The 19,683-nt window shown below is 31.7% G+C and overlaps 1 protein-coding gene across 1 annotated transcript in view; it reads right to left on the reverse strand.

The window, feature by feature from the left end:
• Positions 1-915: 915 nt before the first annotated feature.
• LOC118203700 (rap1 GTPase-activating protein 1-like) overlaps positions 916-19,683 on the reverse strand; it is a 220,969-nt gene continuing 202,201 nt past the window's right edge. The window contains exons 15-18 of the mRNA XM_085809675.1: positions 19,248-19,309; positions 17,018-17,217; positions 13,467-13,573; positions 916-4,396 (exon numbers count right to left, since the gene is read on the reverse strand). Coding sequence (XP_085665801.1) covers positions 4,259-4,396; positions 13,467-13,573; positions 17,018-17,217; positions 19,248-19,309 — 507 coding nt within the window. The 3' untranslated portion in view covers positions 916-4,258. The remainder of the gene's footprint in view (positions 4,397-13,466; positions 13,574-17,017; positions 17,218-19,247; positions 19,310-19,683) is intronic.

Consider the following 19,683-nt stretch of genomic DNA (forward strand, 5'->3'; position numbering starts at 1 on the left):
TCAGCATGTTTTAGAATTAGCTTAGAATAATATTTTTTATTTGATTTAGCTTAGAATAATATTTACATCTTGTCCTAATATACAGATACAAGCAGAAATGAATTATGTTGTTTTTCTCAGTTATTTAAGTAATATTATTGTTTATATATACTATAATAATAATTATTAGGTTACTGTTGTTTCTGGAAGTGTAAAACAAAAGATTTTCCTTAAATACAGTAAGTAGTTGTACTTAACCAACGAACTCATATACATTAACATTATATACAACAAATGACATTACAGTATGGTTATGAAATGAAATAAAGAAAAACCAATGGAAAAATGTAATGAAAAACTTATGTACATAAGTGACTATGAAAAGAAATAATATGATGAAGTAACAGATTTCTGTTAAAAATGATAAGATGGATGGTAATATGAGTGAAAACATGAAAATAATCTTTTAAACAGAAGCACATCAAATTTCTTTCATGAACCTACAGTCCAAATATTTTCCTTTGTATGCTGTATCTGCATTTGAAATGCCTAATATTTAAAACTACTGCCAATTACTAGTATAATTTTTTTTTTATGTACATTTCAGAATTTAACAGTATTTACAATAAATTATGCAAAATATTTTAACTTTTAGCATAAAAATGAAAAATATGTATACAGAAAATTGCTATCACACACAAGTTTAATATTTTAAAACTTTTCAGTATTCTCACAGTTCCCAGTTTTTTTAGGGAAGGTTACATAAAGCCATGTATTCTTTCTTGCATGATTCAAACTTTGGTATTTGTATGAAATGTACACACACAAGTGTAGACAAGTTTCAGAAATATTATAATATTAAAAAAATTAAATTAGCATCAACTGTAATTCCTGAAGAGATCAAAGCTGAGTTATGTTTTTATGAAATGCAGAAGATTTTCTTTTTTTTTTTTTTTTTTTTTTTTGCAAACATTCTGAAAGTATTTCAGTATGAACAGAATTAAAAGAAAATATTGTGCAACTGATCAGCTTCATACACACTACTGTTAGTCTTGTGTAGCACCATATCAACACATAAAGCATTTTTGCTATATATGTATACCTTGCTCAGTGTTAAAAAGAGAAAAGTAAAACAGAATCAGGTGCAATGAATACAAGAGCTAAAAAACACTGTTTCTATTCCTCTCAAGCTAAAACACCTGAAATTCTAATCAACAGGAGCATTAAATTTTTGTGCTATAGATGCATGCTAAAAATCAAAATTTTTCATTAGGGGGGGGAAAAACAAAAATGAATTTAAAATTGCAAGTTATTTTTAAACATAGCATATGTAAATCAGATGCAAGTAACTAGTTTTACATATTTTGCATCTCGCATAATATTAAATGAAAAATGGCTTTTGAAAGTTGCATAACCTATGATAATTCAGAAATGTATGCAAATTATGAAATAAATTAATCAAAGTTTCAAAGGACTAAAAACTTACCAGTTTGAAATAAAAAATATATGAGTTTAAGTTACCAAACTGAAATCTCCATATAATAAATATTAACTAAAATATAGCAACTAGAAGTATAAAATACAGTAACTTCATAACTATAATTTTAGACTGCAAAAGATGAGTTTCCACAACTAAAACAGTGCAGAATTTTTTAAGTAAGATTGCACAGAAACATACAGATTGCACTGGAAAAGTGAAAACATTGGAAGAATGTATCTGAAAACAGCAGATATACGTTTATACAATACATTCATAAATACAACAGAAATATATATAGAACCATATAAAGTTAGCTATTTTAAGAAAATTTTATTAGAATAATTGCTATTGTAACAAAAATATCTTCTTCCCTCCCTTAAGTCAATACAGAGAATATCCAAAGTAACAGAAGTAGTTTCAAAATGGATGCAATTATGTTTATCTTGAAAACAAATACATTTTTCTAAGATTTAAAAATATACTAGTAAGAATATCAGTATTAAATAAAAATTTTTACACTTTAATTTCCAAAGTGATGTAATTCCTCTCTTCTTTCCCTGAGATACATTATCCTTCTTTAGTATACTATAAATATTTTTATAAATATACGTCGTGTAACATTTCCCTCTTTACAAATGGATGGGTTTAATCTCTGGACTAGATATGGAAAGGCAAGTTAATAAGTGGCAAATGAAATAATCAGTAATTGCAAAGAAGTGGCACATTACTAAGTGCAAACTTCACATAAAAACAAATTAAAAGAATATTATCATTAATCTGAATAATGAGTACCAGTAAAATAGTAACAAAAGAATAAGCCTTACTTAAATCACTATGTATAGCATATTGACTAGTTATTTTAATGAGTAATGTTCTTAACAACAACATGTTTAAAAAATAATGGGCATTGTTCATATAGAAGTGTAACTAAAAAACCAGAAGAAAGGCTGATAGCTTGGACACTAAAAGTCACATTTATCAGTATAAGCACGTTTTTTAGTAAGCTCATTTGCAATAAAATTATTTCAACCATACAATCTTATAATTATTGACATTATAGCCAATATTATGCAAATATAGTTCAATTTTCCTTTTCTTGTATTATTAATATAAGACGATGTATTCTTATTGACACTGAAAGCAATACATTGCCAGTCAAGGAAGCCAAAAAATTCAATAAAAGCCTCAAATAGACTAAAAAAAAAATCCACACATTTTTTATACACATGCTTACATATGGTTAATTTTAATTTTTATGGTATATGCTATTCAGTAAACAAACATACTTTTTAAAAAACTACATACACCATTTTTCTTTTCAGATCTACTCGTGATTTTTGACAATTCTGTATGAATTCTTTTAAAGTTTAAGTAACTTTGACAGCAACTGCAACCAATGAAATTACAATCAATGTTGCCTCCAATTTTTCTTACAGAAGCTTTTCCTTCCCTTAAAGCAGAAAATATAGTCGTGTAGTGCATTAATTGAATCATCATAGGTGTCTTGTATTTGATCTCTCATTATGTGCTTGAGGAATAAAAGCACCTGCGCAAGTTCACAAAAATCTCATGCAGCTGAGAAGCAACACTGGTTATCACACATGTATTTACAATTAAATTTAAGTAACTCAAAATCTTCTTGAATATGCAAAAGTTAATTCACACAAAAGAAATACAAAACTAGAGCTTAATAAGAACAGTTGATCCAACTGTTATACACATATATTTATATGCGTATAACAGTTCAAAAGCTACAATTTTTATTACAATTAAAAACAGCTCAAATGCCTCAAAGAGTTGTCAAAATGTGTGCATCACAAGAACAAGAGAGAATATTATCAATTTTAATAATTCATTAATCAGCCTTGCAATTTTATATAGTAGTTACTGACTGGTATTTTCCCAATTTTAGAAAAGATATTTCGTTTACATATGAACAATAAATTTACCAATTCTAATCCAAAATATTAACTATAATGTACTAACCACAGATACTAAATTATTAACAATATTTAACAAAGTTACAAATATTTTTATATTGTTTGGCAGAAAACGAAAGCGCATAAAAAATTCAGATAGTAAAAGGTTAAAAAGTTCAATGAAAAACTGATTTTTTAAATTAACATTAAAGACATAATCAAACATGTAAAATGAAATCACTATCACTGTGACACACTGCATTCTAGAAAATATAAATATGGTTCTAGGATGACACATAAAATAACATACAAAAAGCTTTAAAAGTAAACAAAATTATTTAAAATTTTCATAACACAATATTAGTGTCTCAACACTTGTATGATAATATAAAATTTTCTAAAAGGTTAACAACTATAGTCATATTTTAATAAAATACAGTAATTATGTTTTGATGAAAAAAATTAAAATTAACAAGGAAAGAACAGGAAATGGCTGCCAGTGAACTTATCTACATTTAAATGCATATGCGTAGAGAAACATGTAAACAAGTCATTATGAACTTCAAAATATCTGAGTAACTGAAAAGACAATTTCTAATATTTCAGCATTTCCAAACAAATTAACAGTATATTAACTTGAAAAAAATACAGTTATTGCACTCTAAACATAGAAAGCATTTTTCAGTTTCTGCTTGTCAAACGTGGTGAAAAATAAGAAAACTCTACATAACTACAACATTTACACATGATATTATTAACAGGAATGCTAGAATAAACTATGCTACTATGCTAATCATAGTAAGCATAGTAGGCAGTCTGAAAATTTTCAGTGGGTCACTCATGTCAATATTTTTAAGCTAAAAAAAAAAAAAAAAAACTATCACACAATCGTGTCATGTGCAACTTGTAATCTCAGTAATGCTTCTGTTAATCGCTTATTTTCTTGCTTCATGACTGACAATTCTGCTGACAACCTTATTTCATTAGCTTTCAGTCTTTTCATCTCCATTTGACACACCTGCAAGAAAATTACATTCATGCCCATTATAAACATATGATGTTTATTATATGTTACATACTGGTGATTCTAAGATACAAGAATAATTTGACTGAATTGGATAAAATTATGACAAAGTATGATAAGACTATCTGCCTAGATAAAAAAAAATTTTAAGTGGCTAGCCAGCCTATCCATTAACCACCAGCTATCTCATAAATATAAAATTCATAACGTTCATGTGGCTTTGTCTGTCCCATCATGATGCTTATTAGCACAAATATTTTAATGTTTAACAGTGTTAACCAGAATCAATATACTTGTTACGTGTATCGTAATACTGTGATAATATATTTATTATTGTTTATCTAATATACTTTTATAAGAAACGTTTACTGTTAATATACTGACTAAAACAGCTGGATAGGTGTTCCAAAGGATTTTCCAATGTGTAATATGAATACGAACCACTTCCTCTTGGAAATTCCTTTGCAGGGATATCCCTTCCCTTAAGCAGTCCATGTATGCTTTTCCACAATTAGATAGTCCATCTATGCTTTTCCACAATTTTATAAACATTCTATATAACAAAATGTAAATGTAACATATGGAAATTTTCGTATTAACACTATATAATCACAGGCTTTAAGTGACTAGCTTATATTTTCTAGTTGCTATTTCTTTTCCTCAACATCATAAAGGGCTGGTCTTCTAGTCCAAAGGAAATAATTTTGCACTAGAAAAAAGTTCAACAACAGCAACATATTTTTTGATTGAATTTTATTGTTTAGATTTTAGTGATTGTTACCTGCACACAAACAGAAAAGTGGCAAACTATTTATTTATTTATTTGGGACACAGTCCAGCCTGCCTGACGAGTGAAGTTTGTCTTAGTGGCAAACTATCACAAGTTGTTTTATCACAAGTTGTTTTATCATGGAAAGGTATTAAAATGAATGAAATTAGGTAAACGTAGCTCTCAGTTTTCATCATAAGGCTGCACTATTTCTAATGTCGTTGCACTATCAGAGTAAGACAGATGACTGTATTTATCTTTCAATGGCTAGCAGTTTAGGATTGTGAAGGCCAGTAAACAGTCTACTTATAGGTATACCTCTGATGGATCAAACAATGCCTGGTGAGTAAATAGCAACCACTAATGATGAAAAAAATGCCAATTGCTGTTACAAATTGCCTCTAGGTAAAGTGAAAAAAAAAAAGAGTGACCTATGTGGTAAATATTCACTTCCCTGTTGCAGTAAACTGATAAGGGATAGAAGGATTGTGTAGGTGGGATCTTTCAGCCAAGAAGAGCCAATTTGTCAAATTGTTCTCCTCAAGGTGGTAGGTGAAGGGACTCTGTGATGGCAAGAAAATTTTTTCAAGGAACGCATTGCTTTTTCAAATGTATTTGGAAAAGTTCTTAAATGCTGTGTACAATCAGAATACACTAACCGATAATGCCTGATCTCTCGGGATGCACAAAGGTCACATGCATCCTGACAGTGCTGACAGTATGGCAACAATTGTAACTAGAAATACCATTGCACAATGCATCTATAAAGTTTTAGAAACGAATTCATATGAATTCAAAAACTGAAGAAAAGATTAATTCTTATTTATTAGCTTTCAATATACAATTCTTGTAAGTCCATACAACACTTTCCAGGATCATGCAGCTACTCGATTCATTTATAGAACTCATCTTCTGGAATGCTACTTAAGTCTTTGATTGTAATCTTCTGAATTTCTTCAATGCTATTAAAATAACTACCTTGAAATGAGTCTTCACTTTAGGAAAAAGCAAGTGGGCCTCAGAGGCTAGTAAGCGTCACCTTTTTGTTGCTAGAAACTTCTTGATGAGAATGAAATTTATGATGGCACATTTTTATGAACAGAAGCCAGTTATTTGACTCAGCTTTTTCAGAATTAACATACCAAATTATCTTCAGAAGTCAGTCAAATGCTTCTTTACAAAACACGGAACCTACTGTATGTCTCTCAATTAAAAACTTGTGAATTATTCCTTTCCAATCAAAAAAAGTTACCAACATGAACCTCACATGAGATTTCTATTCCTATGGTCACAGTAAATCTTCTTCAGCCCAAGCAGATGTTTGCCATTTTGTCTCAGAACTTTAACCAAACTTTCATCTCCAGACATAATATGAAAAAAAAAAAAAAAGAAAAAAAGAAAAAAAAAGAAAGAAAGAAAAAAAATCAGGATAATTTTCTGCCATTTGGATCATATCACAACCTACAGAAATTCAATTCATTTTGTGTTCTGCAGTCAGTGTGGAAAGGGCACAAAGAAAAGGAATATTTCTTTTTTCAAGGTTTTCCATGACAATTTTCTGAATATTTCCTTTATTGATGTTAAGCTATCATTCAAACAGACAGGTACTGATTTTTCAATAACAATTGTCAATTTTTTTAAAAATCATCTTATCCGTTCATAGGGTGACCATTCTTGTATTTATCATCATCACTTTTTCCTTCATCAGGAAATCATCTGTACCAACAAAAGACATCAAATGATGTTAATGCTTGATCCCTGCATGCTTTACAGAGCATTTTAAATGCTATGGCTCCACTGCAGCTTTTCTTGCTTTAAAGTAAAATTTCATTGCTATCCAATTTTATGACTGCAAACATCCAATGGATTAAGCAGAGTCGTAGCTAGGGTTTTCAGCGCCCAGGGACAATTGAGGATTTCGCGCCCCCTACTGCTTGCCAAGGATGGAAAACATTTAATTCTAAAATGTCGTAACATCAGTTTGACGCCCCTTGGATTCTGCGCCCGGGGACAGATGCCCCCCTTGCCCCCTTCTAGCTACGCCCCTGGGATTAAGTAAAGAAAATTTTGCAGTAAGCAAACAAGATTTTTATTAGATTTATTGCATTTTCTGGCACAAAACTTGATGACGTTATCTGCACCAAATAAAGAATAAAAACAGTAATTACAATGTAGTTTCATGTGGACCATTACTATATTTTAGGTGAGGTAAAAGCATATTACAGTTTAAAATAAAAGTCAATATCCTTTAAAAACTGAAACAACTTGCGATGACAGAGTTTTTCCTCTATTAAGTTTTTTTAATCTAATTTTAAACATTTAAAATGTTTCTGGCGAAGATAATTAAAATCATGACATTCTAATAAAATATGGTGCACTTTCAGATCTTCATTATAGTTTGTGCAACGAGGATTCTTTTTGCCTTTCAGCAGATATTCTTCAGTTGGCAGTGACCTATTATCAACCAAGTATTTCCATTATTCAAGCCAACAGATATCAGAGTGCAGTATGCACTGAAATGCAAATACAAAGTAGTTTATTTAAAATCTATGCTTAATTTCCTAAACAGTTCATTGGATGGGCAAAACTATGGAAACACCTTGTGAAATGCATGTTTGAAAAGAAAGATTGATTTTAATGAAATATGTTGGTGGCACTGGCGTTTTTGACTACTGACGCCACCTATACAACTTCGTAAATGTGCTAAACAGTTCAGTTGTTGTCGGAGTACTGTTATGTGAGGTTGTCATTGCATTATGTCAGAGTTAACAGACTTCGAACGTGGGCAAATTGTTGGAGCACGTATGGTAGGTGCTTCCGTAAGCAAGGTAGCCGAGGTGTTTAGTGTTTCAAGAGGTACTGTATTGAAGATTTATTCCGCATATTTGAAAAGCAGAAAAACATCATCTGCTAAATCACAGCGCGGACGAAAGTGTGTCCCGAGTGATCGTGACAGACGATCATTAAGGGCAATTGTAGCGAAAATAAGAAGACCACAGCTGCAAAAGTTACTGCTGAAATGAATGTTGTGTTACCGAACCCTGCGAGTACCAAAACAATTAGAAGGGAGCTTCATAAACAGGGAATTGCTGGCCGTGCTGCAACTGAGAAGCCACTCATCAGTGATGCTAATGCCCGTAACAGGAAAAGGTGGTGTTTAAGTCATAAAGCCTGGACTATAGAGCAGTGGAAGCGAGTAATATGGTCTGACGAGTCTTCTTTCACATTGTTTCCCACTTCTGGCCGAGTTTACGTCTGGAGAACGCCATCTCAAGCCTATAATACAGACTGCTTGTTGCCAAGAGTGAAACATGGTGGGGGTTCTGTTATGGTTTGGGCAGCCATATCGTGGTTCTCTGCTAGCCCCATGATAACTGTGTCAGGGCACACGACTGCCAAGACTTATGTGAACATTTTGGCCGATCAAGTTCATCCCACGGTACGAACTTTGTTCCCCGATGGTGATGGTGTCTTCCAAGATGACAAAGCCCCTGTTCACACAGCTCACATTGTCCAGGACTGGTTTTCTGAGCACGAGGATGAGTTGTCCCATCTCCCCTGGCCACCACAGTCACCAGACCTGAATATTACCGAACCTTTGTGGTCTACATTGGAATGGAAAGTGTGTTCTTGTTATCCACCGCCAACATCATTATTTGAACTTGCCACCGTTTTGCAGGAAGAATGGTATAATATTCCCTTGGCAAACATACAAGAACTGTATTTATCCACTCCGAGAAGACTGCAAGCTGTTTTGGATGCCAACGGGTTTCCTACGCCATATTAAGCAAAGAAACATGTTTTTCTAAAGGTGTTTCCATATTTTTGTCCAACCCCTGTAACTTGTTTCCTTCTATATGCTGCATAAGGCCAGCATTAAATTGTGGGATTAACATTTCTCAGCTTGTTTTCTGTTTGGTCATCCCAATGCCTTTGCCATTCATTAAAAAGCCATTCATTAGTTCTGGAGTAATTAGCATATTTCTGAAGCAGGAAACATGAAATATGAGCAATGCCCTTGCCAGGACCTCTCAAATACATGCTGAGTATGCTAACTATAACAGCATGAAGGCATGCAGAAAGGAGGCAGAAAATACCTTATAACGTTTGATCATTGTCATGATATCTGTGAGTGGAATCTGTGAATAAGATACTGTAGTAGCAGTTTTAGCTGTAATGTCTGCTAGTTCATTCCCTTTTATCCCAGAGTGGCCAGGGATCCAAGACTACAGAATCTGATATCCCTGATATTGTAGAGTCTGACTGAGCTTCAGAATTCTGGTAATAATGGGATGTGAATTATACGTAGGCTCGTTGAATAACGTTAGGGCACTCAAAGAATCCGTACAGATAATGAAATTTCAATAATGTTGTTTTGACAGAAACATTAAAGTCTGATAAACTGCAGTTAGTTCAGAGGTAAAGATGGATGAAGCCGGGTGTAATTGAATCCCCACAATTGTATTTTTTACTATAAAGTCTACACTGACATGATTTTCAGATTTTTATTGATCTCTATAGAAAAGGATATAATTTCTATATTTATGTCTACCTTCTGCAACGACGTGCCTGTGAATGACATCACTTGTGCTAGATTTATCCCAGTGTTGGAAGGTATCTAGAGATTGAATTTTCCAGTCCTCCCATAGTGGCATCTCAAAAGGCTTCTCCAGCTGTGCACTTATATTAGACATATTATTCTGTTCTATCAAGGTGCCATCTCTTAAACCAAATAATGAGATAGATAATGGGTGTGCCTGTTAAAAAAGGCAGCATGAATCACTGAGTAAATGTAATCGGATGTGATTCTGAATCTGTGATATAATTTTAAAATAGTGCTGAAGACAAAGATGCTCACATCTTAAACACAGATAAGTCTTGTTGCTTTCCACATACAAGCTTTACACTGGAGAAATTCTAAAGGCCCCCAGTGCACATCCGAAGTGCTGTTAAATGTTACTGTCAAATTATTTAGTATGCAAGCCCATAATTCATAACGTAAATTCCATTTGTCTTTTCATTTGTCTAAAACTAAATTCCCAGCCTCACTAAGGGAACGTGTTCACTTGTATCAAAATTTAGGTAATTTCTTAGTGCAAAGAGTTTTTCAAATTGAAGGAAAAATTGTTTGTTATGCATAGTGTCTGCAAAAACTGTGGGACAAAAGTTACACGATAATTAGTTGTTGTCTTAAATACTGTATTATGTTATTTTATATTATGCTACATAATTTAGCACATTAAGAGAAATTTCCAGATAATTTCAGGTGCCCGGTCAGCAAAATTCTCTCCTGTTTGAAATTGTCATCACCTGTGAATTTTTCAATTTCCTCTATTGTTTAAAGCAGTTCATTTCAACACTAGACTGTCTTTGTAGCAGCTTTGACATCAACCATGGCGGCATATTTTATATGGTGGAATTTAAATTGTACGATATATTAGAGAGTATCTTTACTTGCAGTTACTCAAAAAATCTTCATTGTCAGGTCATGCGAAATCTAGATTGACACAGTTGAATTAACTGTTTTTCTCTTTTTTATTGAAAATTTGGCAGCTATTCATTGGTTTCATTAACACCTCATTAACTCATGCTGTCTTATCTAAACTATTTCATAACTGAGTGCCTAAGGTATGCCTTCAGGAATTTGTCCTTGAACATAGTTGCTGAGATATGTCGTCTAATGAATGGCAAAGGCATTCAATCACTTAAAAGGTCAAGGTTCAGAAATTCAGATGGGAAACATGTGTTGTCTTATAATAATTACTTGTACATTATTTGAGAGCTATTACATCCTGTTTGTATTCTCGGAGCTCAACGGACAGTGAAGTTTCACAAATGCTACTCTAATCCATTCTGAACATCTTACTTCAAAATTATTTGACCATGAAATCGAGATATTGATACAGAGGTAACTTAAATAACATGGGAAAATAACAGTACATCTGGAATCTAATGGCTAGAGATGACCTTTTAAACTGATTGACTAGTTTTAGTGTATTTACAATTTCCAGGTTTTAGATTAAAATTGTAAAACTACTGTTCTTTCTTTGACACAAAATTTGTATTTATGTTCCAGTGATTTGTTTGAATAACAATACCATCACAGTAAACTAAACTTCCATATGTAAAGGTCACTTCAGCATAAACAGATATATATGGAAATAAAGACAGACAACTCAGATTTTTATCAGTTAAGAATGAACCGATAAGAATGTAAGAAAAACTGCTTGTACATGTATACAAGTACATGGGAAATTATATTTATTTATGGAAATGTATACCTACATATCTATGTAGTATATATGTCTGCACTGACATAATATGGTATAAATGCAGATATGAACATGAAGTGGAAAGCATGCGTACCCTTAAATGGGAATAACGTATATACAGACACATACACGTACACATACTGGCACACATATGCATTTATATATGTGTTTGCGTGTGGATTTATGCATACGTGTATTTAAACATACAGATATATGTATGTGTATATATTTCGTCATCAAGCCCTTGAAGAAGTTTTCGTATTTCTTCTTCAGTCAGACCTCTTTTCCTGTTCGGCATATTGCTAGAAAAATGTCAAAATAATTCCTAAAGAACTTATGAAAATATGCAATATTCTAAAGCCACACAAGGCTCTGTTTACAATTTGCAAATGCAGTTATCATGAATTCTGTAGCTATGTAGCTACAAGACCTAAAAGGAATAAATTGGGAAAAACCGGATTCTTAACACAAAGGCCTTTGAAAGAGATAAGTGGTTAAAACCCCAGGGACATCAAATTTGACATTTCACCCTACTCTTTCAGTCTAGAAAATGGGGGAAAAAGACATGGCCACTAAAGTGGACAACCCCATCATTTCAAACAGAGGACTCTATGGCCACTATAATGGCCTCCCGTCTTCAAAAGGTTAAAGGCAAAACCAGAAGAAATAAAATACTAAATGAGACCAAATCATTTCACTAGCAAACTAAAACATTTTATTTTCTAAATAAGTTAAACAGAATAATTTAGAATTCCAGTTCTTGTACTAACAGCAAAACTATTTTTTATGAAGAATAGTAGTTTGAGAAAAACATCACTTTTATGTGATCATAATGTTTCCGATTTTACAAATCAATATCTTAACTGCAGAAACATGAACCATTTGCTTGAAATTTTTTAACAGCCTGTGCATGCTTTTCAGCTTTGAGCTTGAATAAAGCTTTGAATTATGCTTGAATAAAGATTATGATCTGCAACTCCATGATTGTAAATTTGTTTGAAGGAAAGAAGTACAAAGTATTAAGCTTCATTTTCTAGGTCAGCTCCTTCTGTTATTACATTATTGAGCATTATTTCAATACCATCGTTGAGATATTTCATTATATGTATATATAGTATACTGGTATATCATTTTATACATAGATAATTCACATAAAATAAAAAGTTCTATCATCTGCATGTCAATTAATGCTACAAATAATATAACAATACAACCTAAAGTAAATATACTGAAAACAATTATTACCTTTCAGGGTAGGCAAGTGCCTATAAGGAAAAGAATACAACAAAACAAAAGAAACCAAAAAAAAAAAAAAAAAAAAAGATTAAAAATCGGATAATGCACTTAATGCAAAAAAATTAGTTAAAGGATCATGTAAAACTGAATGTCTTCATTAGAAATCAGCTCAGTTTCCCATGAACAAACACTTTTCTGGAAAAATTTCAAAAATTTGAATAATAATTTACATTTTTAAGGTCAACAACTAAAATTAAAATAGCGATTAGAATACACGATGCTCCATGTCTAGAACAAAAAACCCAAAACAGCAAATATGGTCAGAAGCTGGGAAAATTTATAATAAAAATCATTCACCTCTGACTAAACCTTATTGAGAAAAGATAAAAAATTTTATTTAATTAAAAAAATAAAAAATGCCCAAAAAAATGTGTCAGCATAATGGCATTATACAAAGCCAAAATAATTTATACTACAAAAACAGCAATACAAATTATCAAAATGCCTGTAAAAGCCTAATTTAGGGCAACAAATTTGGAAAGAAAAGTGTTTCATAAGAAAAAGTACACACACTATTATTTTAATCCAATAGAATCACAAAATTATAAAACAGTATTGTAGCTTTATATTCTAATACTTTTGGTATGTTTATATTCACATAATTTCACAACATTTTGTGGGATATTAACAGCTTTTCATTAAATACTTTCCAGTTACTGATCTCACTCTACACACACACTTTAAATTTATAAATTATTTAAGTAAAAATTACAAAAGATATACGTACAGATATTTCTTTCAATAAATTCAACTTTTCTATTTTTAATTTGGTGATTTCATGCTCGCATACTTCAGCAGGCAAAATGTCTTGAACTAGTACTTCTGTATTACTTCCTAATAAAGAGGGGGGGGGGAAATATCAGTTTTTCAGCAGTCTTATGTTGCCAAAAATGTTACAATGTTCCATTAAATATAAATCATTAAGTTTTAACTCATACAGTCAAACACATAAACAGCGTTCTTCTTCATCTTTTTAACATAGCTATAAAAGATTTATCTAAACATAAAAATTCTTATATTATACAGTATAATCATCGGAATTGTGTGAAGACAGCATAAATCTATCTTCCTGGTAACAATAAAGACATACGCACTCCAGAAGTAGCTCCAGTCTACTGAACATTCTCCCTACCCTAGAACAAAAACTATCTTTCACTAGAAGCACAATGCAGCAATGTATTTATCAGATCAAATCATGCTTGTGTATTTTCACCAGTATCCTGAATTTAAATGTAAAAATTCCTATTTGATTAATCGAATAATTATTACATACAGCACAATAACATGTACTTAATTTCAAGAGAAGATGGTACTCTGCACATAAAAGAGCATAAATGCATGCATTCTCTGGAATTTTAAGTTTGTTCATATTTTAAACCTTAGTACTCCATTACCTCTGGTACAGAGTTCCAACCACTCATTTGTTCTGGTGGCACTGCTGCAGAGCCAAATGTTTTTAACATGATTATGCTTAGGATGCTATGCCAATTGTTATCTGAAGTTAAAAATGTGGCAAGTGCTAAGTCAATACTGAGGTTAAATTATTTTATGATGACCTTTTTCATGGTTAAAAAAAAGGAGGCGAATTAATGTTATGATGAAAATTTAGAGCTAAGTGACAATGAAAATATACTTGATTTTCAAGTATTAAAAGGTCATTTAGAAGACAATGTTGATTATGATCCTGAGATTTCAAGGAGTAGTAATGAAGAGATGAATGAGAATTATTGAAAGTGAAAGCAAAGATTTGTTAGACCACTTAGATGAATGTTACAGAAGAATGAGTTATTCCAGAAGGAATATATTTTAGTGCATTGCCAAAAGTCATCAGACCACAAATTCCTCGAAATATTGTACAGCCAGTAAAATATTTTAAATTGTTTATTGAAATTATAAAAGAAACCAACAATTATAGAAATTTGGGCTAATTTGGGCTTTTATCACCATTATTGTCAATAAGGGTAAGATGCCACTAGCATGTATGCAAGAACACTGGTTGGTTAAGGAGAATAGTAGTACCCCTTTCTTTAGCAATATAATTTATACGGAAAAGATTCCACTAGATGTTCTTGGATGTTGCATTTGAAAACGCCTGATCCTACAACAAATTATATTAGAACTCGTATGCAATGAGCAAGTAATTTTTTGGAATGTATAAATTTAAAACCTTCAGAACATTTTATCACTGGGAAAAATATTTGTGTCATGAAATTTAATGAAAAATTATGTTTTATGACATATAAGACCAATAAACCAAGCAAGTGGGGCATTTGTATATATGTTCTGGCAGATTCAGAATTGGGATATGTATATAGCATCCTTCCGTATTATGCGAGACACTTCCAAAACTCTGCCAAGGCAAGATTTACTGGCCAGCACCAGAATTATTCTGGATCTGTACGAACAATTACTGAATTGAGTACCTATTGTAAAAGGATATCCCATGCACATTGATAGGTATTACAGGAGTATATCCTTAGCTGAAGAATGAAAAAAATGAGCTGCCACATCATCGGCACTATTAGAACAAACAGAACAGGTGTTCCAACATATCTCAGGAAACTTAAATTCAATGAAAAAAGGAATGTTGTAAACAGAAAGGACATAAAATGCTCTTAGCTTGATAAAAGTGTCACTGTTGAGCAACTGGTATAATGCTGGAATGATAAGCACTAAAAGATGTATATGAGGTGAAGGAATAGAAAAGCCAAGTATAGTTGTTGGGTACACAGAGTTATGGTGTTGATAGGGCTGATCCATATGGCCCTAGTTATTACTTTTTGAGAAAAATCACTCAAGTGGTGGCAGAAGCTGCTTTTCTAGAGAATGGAGATGCCAGTGATAAATTCATACATTCTCTATTAAACTGTGCAATGAAATAAAAGAAAGCACTGACGCATTTAAGATATAAAATTTTAGTCAACCAGCTCATAGGATATTTTCTTCATAACAGAGCAAGAGTTTCTACATTATTAATGTCTGAGACCAGATTAAACAGAAAACTGCATATAATCAGGAAAGGTGAAAAGAGGGACTGCAATGTGTGTTAGAAAGAGCAAAAAAAGGACAGCAGATGCCAAATTGGTGAGTACTGTGACATATGCCCAAGTAAACCCAGAATGCATATGGGGGGATTGTTTTGGAAGATATCATGATTGTGAATTGCAAAATTTAAAATTTATGTTCATTTGCAAGAGGAATATGTGAATATTTCACAAGCACATTTAATTCTTTCCACACAAAATAGGATTTCTCAGACATTCTGCTGCAATGACACACTAAGTGTTAATGCACCTTGCAAGAAGTACTTGCATGTATCAAAAGTAAAGCCAGCATTACTTATTTTTTACACTGGTACAAGGTTCTAGGTGAAGTAGCCAGTTACTGCCAGCATAAAGAAATATTCTTTACTAATACACTTACAGTTCAAAGTACAGTAACTGTTGCAGCAGCCCAGTTTCTAAAATTTCTTTTGTGAGATTCTTTTAATTTAAATTATCAGTTATTTTATGTTTTGAATCTGTACTGTGACTTTCTCTTTCTCTGTTCCAGCCAGAATGCAAATTAATTCAGAGTGTATTTAAGTGAGGTTTTCAGAATGTCAATACAGAGTGTGTTCTGCCACTCATGGCCACATTACTAGGTTTGCTATTCTAGATTCCTGTCTTTGACCTTGCATTACAATTACCAGAAACTGAAAACCTTGCTGGTGAAGTTCTAAGCCAACTTGCTTAAATTGCTCTGTATAGCCATTGGCTTAGTTTATTTAAATTTAACTTCACATTTGACTTACTGCTTTTATGTTTCTCACCATAAATGATAGAGTTTTAAGCACCCAAGTGTGTCTTTTGGTCATTTTATTCAGTTTTCAATAAAGGATCTTTGACAACCTTCTTCTGTTTTTGTTACACTTTGCGATATGTCGCCTAATGCCTATACAGAGTTTAACTTTGGATAGTACCCAAGAGAGTTAAACTTTAAAAATTCCCTTTCAGCATAAACATCTTTGTTAAATGGCTTATGAAACTGTAAACTAATTTATTGCACCTTCTATAACCTATTACTGGAAAAAAAACTTTTACTGAGAGTAAATGCAATTTTAAATATGAGATGCATAAAAAGCATAATTAATATACCCAAGGTTAAAAGCTAATGAAATGTCTAGAGTTAGACTGTAAAAGAAAGTTTAAGCTTCTTGCTTTTATACAGAAGAGATCACACAGGAAAACGTATATCGTAAGATTCGTAGTAAGATATTGTTAAATCAGTTTCACGTACCAGTGTCTGAATCTTCAGGAGCTATAGGTCTTTCTAGTTCCAAACTATTCATGCTGGAGGAATCTGACTCACTCATTGTAGGCTGCAAAGAAGGTGAAGTGCCTGAACTTGGCAGAAAATTTTCAGGATTGCTATTTGTCCTTTTTCCAAATCTCAAATGACCACTATAACTTGGATCAATATCATCCTTTGGAGAATCTCTGAAATTATTAATACCAGAAGTTTTTCATTATTACTACTTCAAAACAAAGAACAGATTCATGATTCAAAATAATGAATGTATTTCAATCTTTTATTAAAAATGGAACTTTTTTTTTATCAATTTTTTTTTTTTTTTTTTTTTGCAGAAGGGTTATTTTAGAAACTATTACTCTAAATGAATCTTGAATTTTTACCATTAAGTACTTTAAAATGCACCCATTAGAAAAAAATGGAAGCTGTTCAAGCATAAAATAGGATGGAAAATATAAACATTGCACTTATTGAGAAACTATAACAAAGTCTGAATGGACTATTGTTCCTAATTGTTCTGAATTGACTAAAGTTATTTATATAAATTCATTTAGTTTTTACATTTTCAATCAAATATTCACTTGCACCATGAATATTTTAGTAATGCCTTTATAAATTTTATGCACACCCACCAGTGACCAAGTGGTTAAGACCCTTGAATGCTCGGAGTTTGCCTTAGGTTATATTCTAGGCAAATAGGCTGATTGCCTGATAAGTTTTTGTTATTTTCTCCATGTGTAATTGAATACAAGCCAGTTTTCCTTAGAAAGCCCCCACAAAGGTATCCTTCCTCTTAAGCAGGTAGCTCTCATTTGCTTTGTCATAGAGCTGAATAACCCAATTTTATGCAGTCATTTTCAAAATAATATTTTTTCATCATAACTTTAGCATCTTGCAACATAGTTTTTCTTGACTTTATAATAATGCATCCTAATATGAAGAGAGAGGGGAGAGAACATGTATAGGTCAATAAACTATTTACAAACAACATTTTCTTCCAAAATATGGGAAACTATAACAATACTGCTGTAATTTGTCCTTGATAAAATATTGCATATTACAGCTAAAAAATATGCCACATATTTCAGTTTTAAAAATTACAGAAGACTTCCTAGGTTGCATTGATCTGATAATAATTTATTACATTTTATTTTCCCGCTGCTCACTGATAGAAATAAATATCCAGGCTATCAGGGGAAAAAATATTCAAAGTGACTGTCATCATTTATTTATGGATGTACAGTCAAATACTGAAACTCTGCCGACCTGAAATCCGCCAACTCCTGAAATTCGCGTTGCCTCTCAAAATATAAACATTTAGTTTATAGGTTCCGGAAACCGCAATATTGAGTACGAAATATCGAAGAAAAAATACTTGCCGAATAATGACATCATAATTACTGAATAATAATGAGTCATAACAGAAACACCAAATTATTGATATGATCAAAGTTTTTTCTCCTCTAATCTGCATCAAGGTAAGAAAGCAGACGATTCACTCAACTCTTCTTTCAAGTTCACGATTCATGTTGTTGCATTTTCTAAGCTTTGTTATTTCATGAGATTATTTAGTGCTGCCTTTTTTTATCCGGGTATTTTGTGGATAAATTAAGAATATTTTAAATTTCAGCCCTTTTTAATACAATTATAGATAAGAAACGCACTCATGATTTTACTGCTTGCAACGTTGAAAAACGTAAACATGTTGCATTGATGGTAATGCAAAAAGTGCAAATTCTGCAAAAGATGGAGATAGGTGCACTTTATAGCAGAATCTCATGGAATTCCAATATGATTGTGTATGACATACAGAAAAATGAAGAAAAGCTGTTGAAATTTTACAGCAACAGTGATTCTAACACCGGAATCTAAAACTAGAAATCTTTGCATGAGGCGAAATCGGCAAACCTCAATGCTGTGTATATATAATACAATGAATAATATAATCAATTTATATATGTAATAATAATTTAATGCATATAATAAGTTATTGCAATAATGTATATAATAATTTAATTAAATGTATCTAATACGCCTTACTTATTTTGCACTTTTAGTCTGAATATTATGATTTATCTTTTCCATCCTGAAATCCGCAAAATCCTAAAATCCGCACAACCTCTGGTCCCAAGCATTGCGGATTTCTAGACTTTTACTGTATAATATGTAACATAACTACAATCAAGAAGAAGCTTAACTAAAGAGGAATTTGTCTTACCTATTAAATGAACTTTGCAATGAAGATGAATCTATGATTTGAGAGCTCTGAGCCCTTACTGTCTGAAATTAAAAAAAATATTATGTTTTAATGCAATCTTAAAATTTAATTATTTACGTGTTATTCCAATTTTCCAAAATTTATTTAAAAGTAATCATGCACTACTGGCACATTAAATTCAAATATATCAGCCATGAATTAAAATTAGAAATAATGCAGCAATACTATAAGATTTGCCTTCTTGCAACCCTTTATTTTATATGACATTCATCAATAATACAGTAAAATGACTTATGTATTTCTGATATATGCAAAAAAAAGACAATTATATTAAAAAACTTAACAAATTAAAAAACTGAAGTACATTACTTTATGAAAATTTTATTTTTTAGTAAAATACAACTTAAAATTTCAATTTAAGGGTGCAGTGGACCAT

This window comes from Stegodyphus dumicola, chromosome X2, assembly GCF_044657685.1.
Source record: "Stegodyphus dumicola isolate Sdum_Otavi_A_Nest chromosome X2, ASM4465768v1".
In the NCBI taxonomy this organism is placed as follows: Eukaryota; Metazoa; Arthropoda; class Arachnida; order Araneae; family Eresidae; genus Stegodyphus; species Stegodyphus dumicola.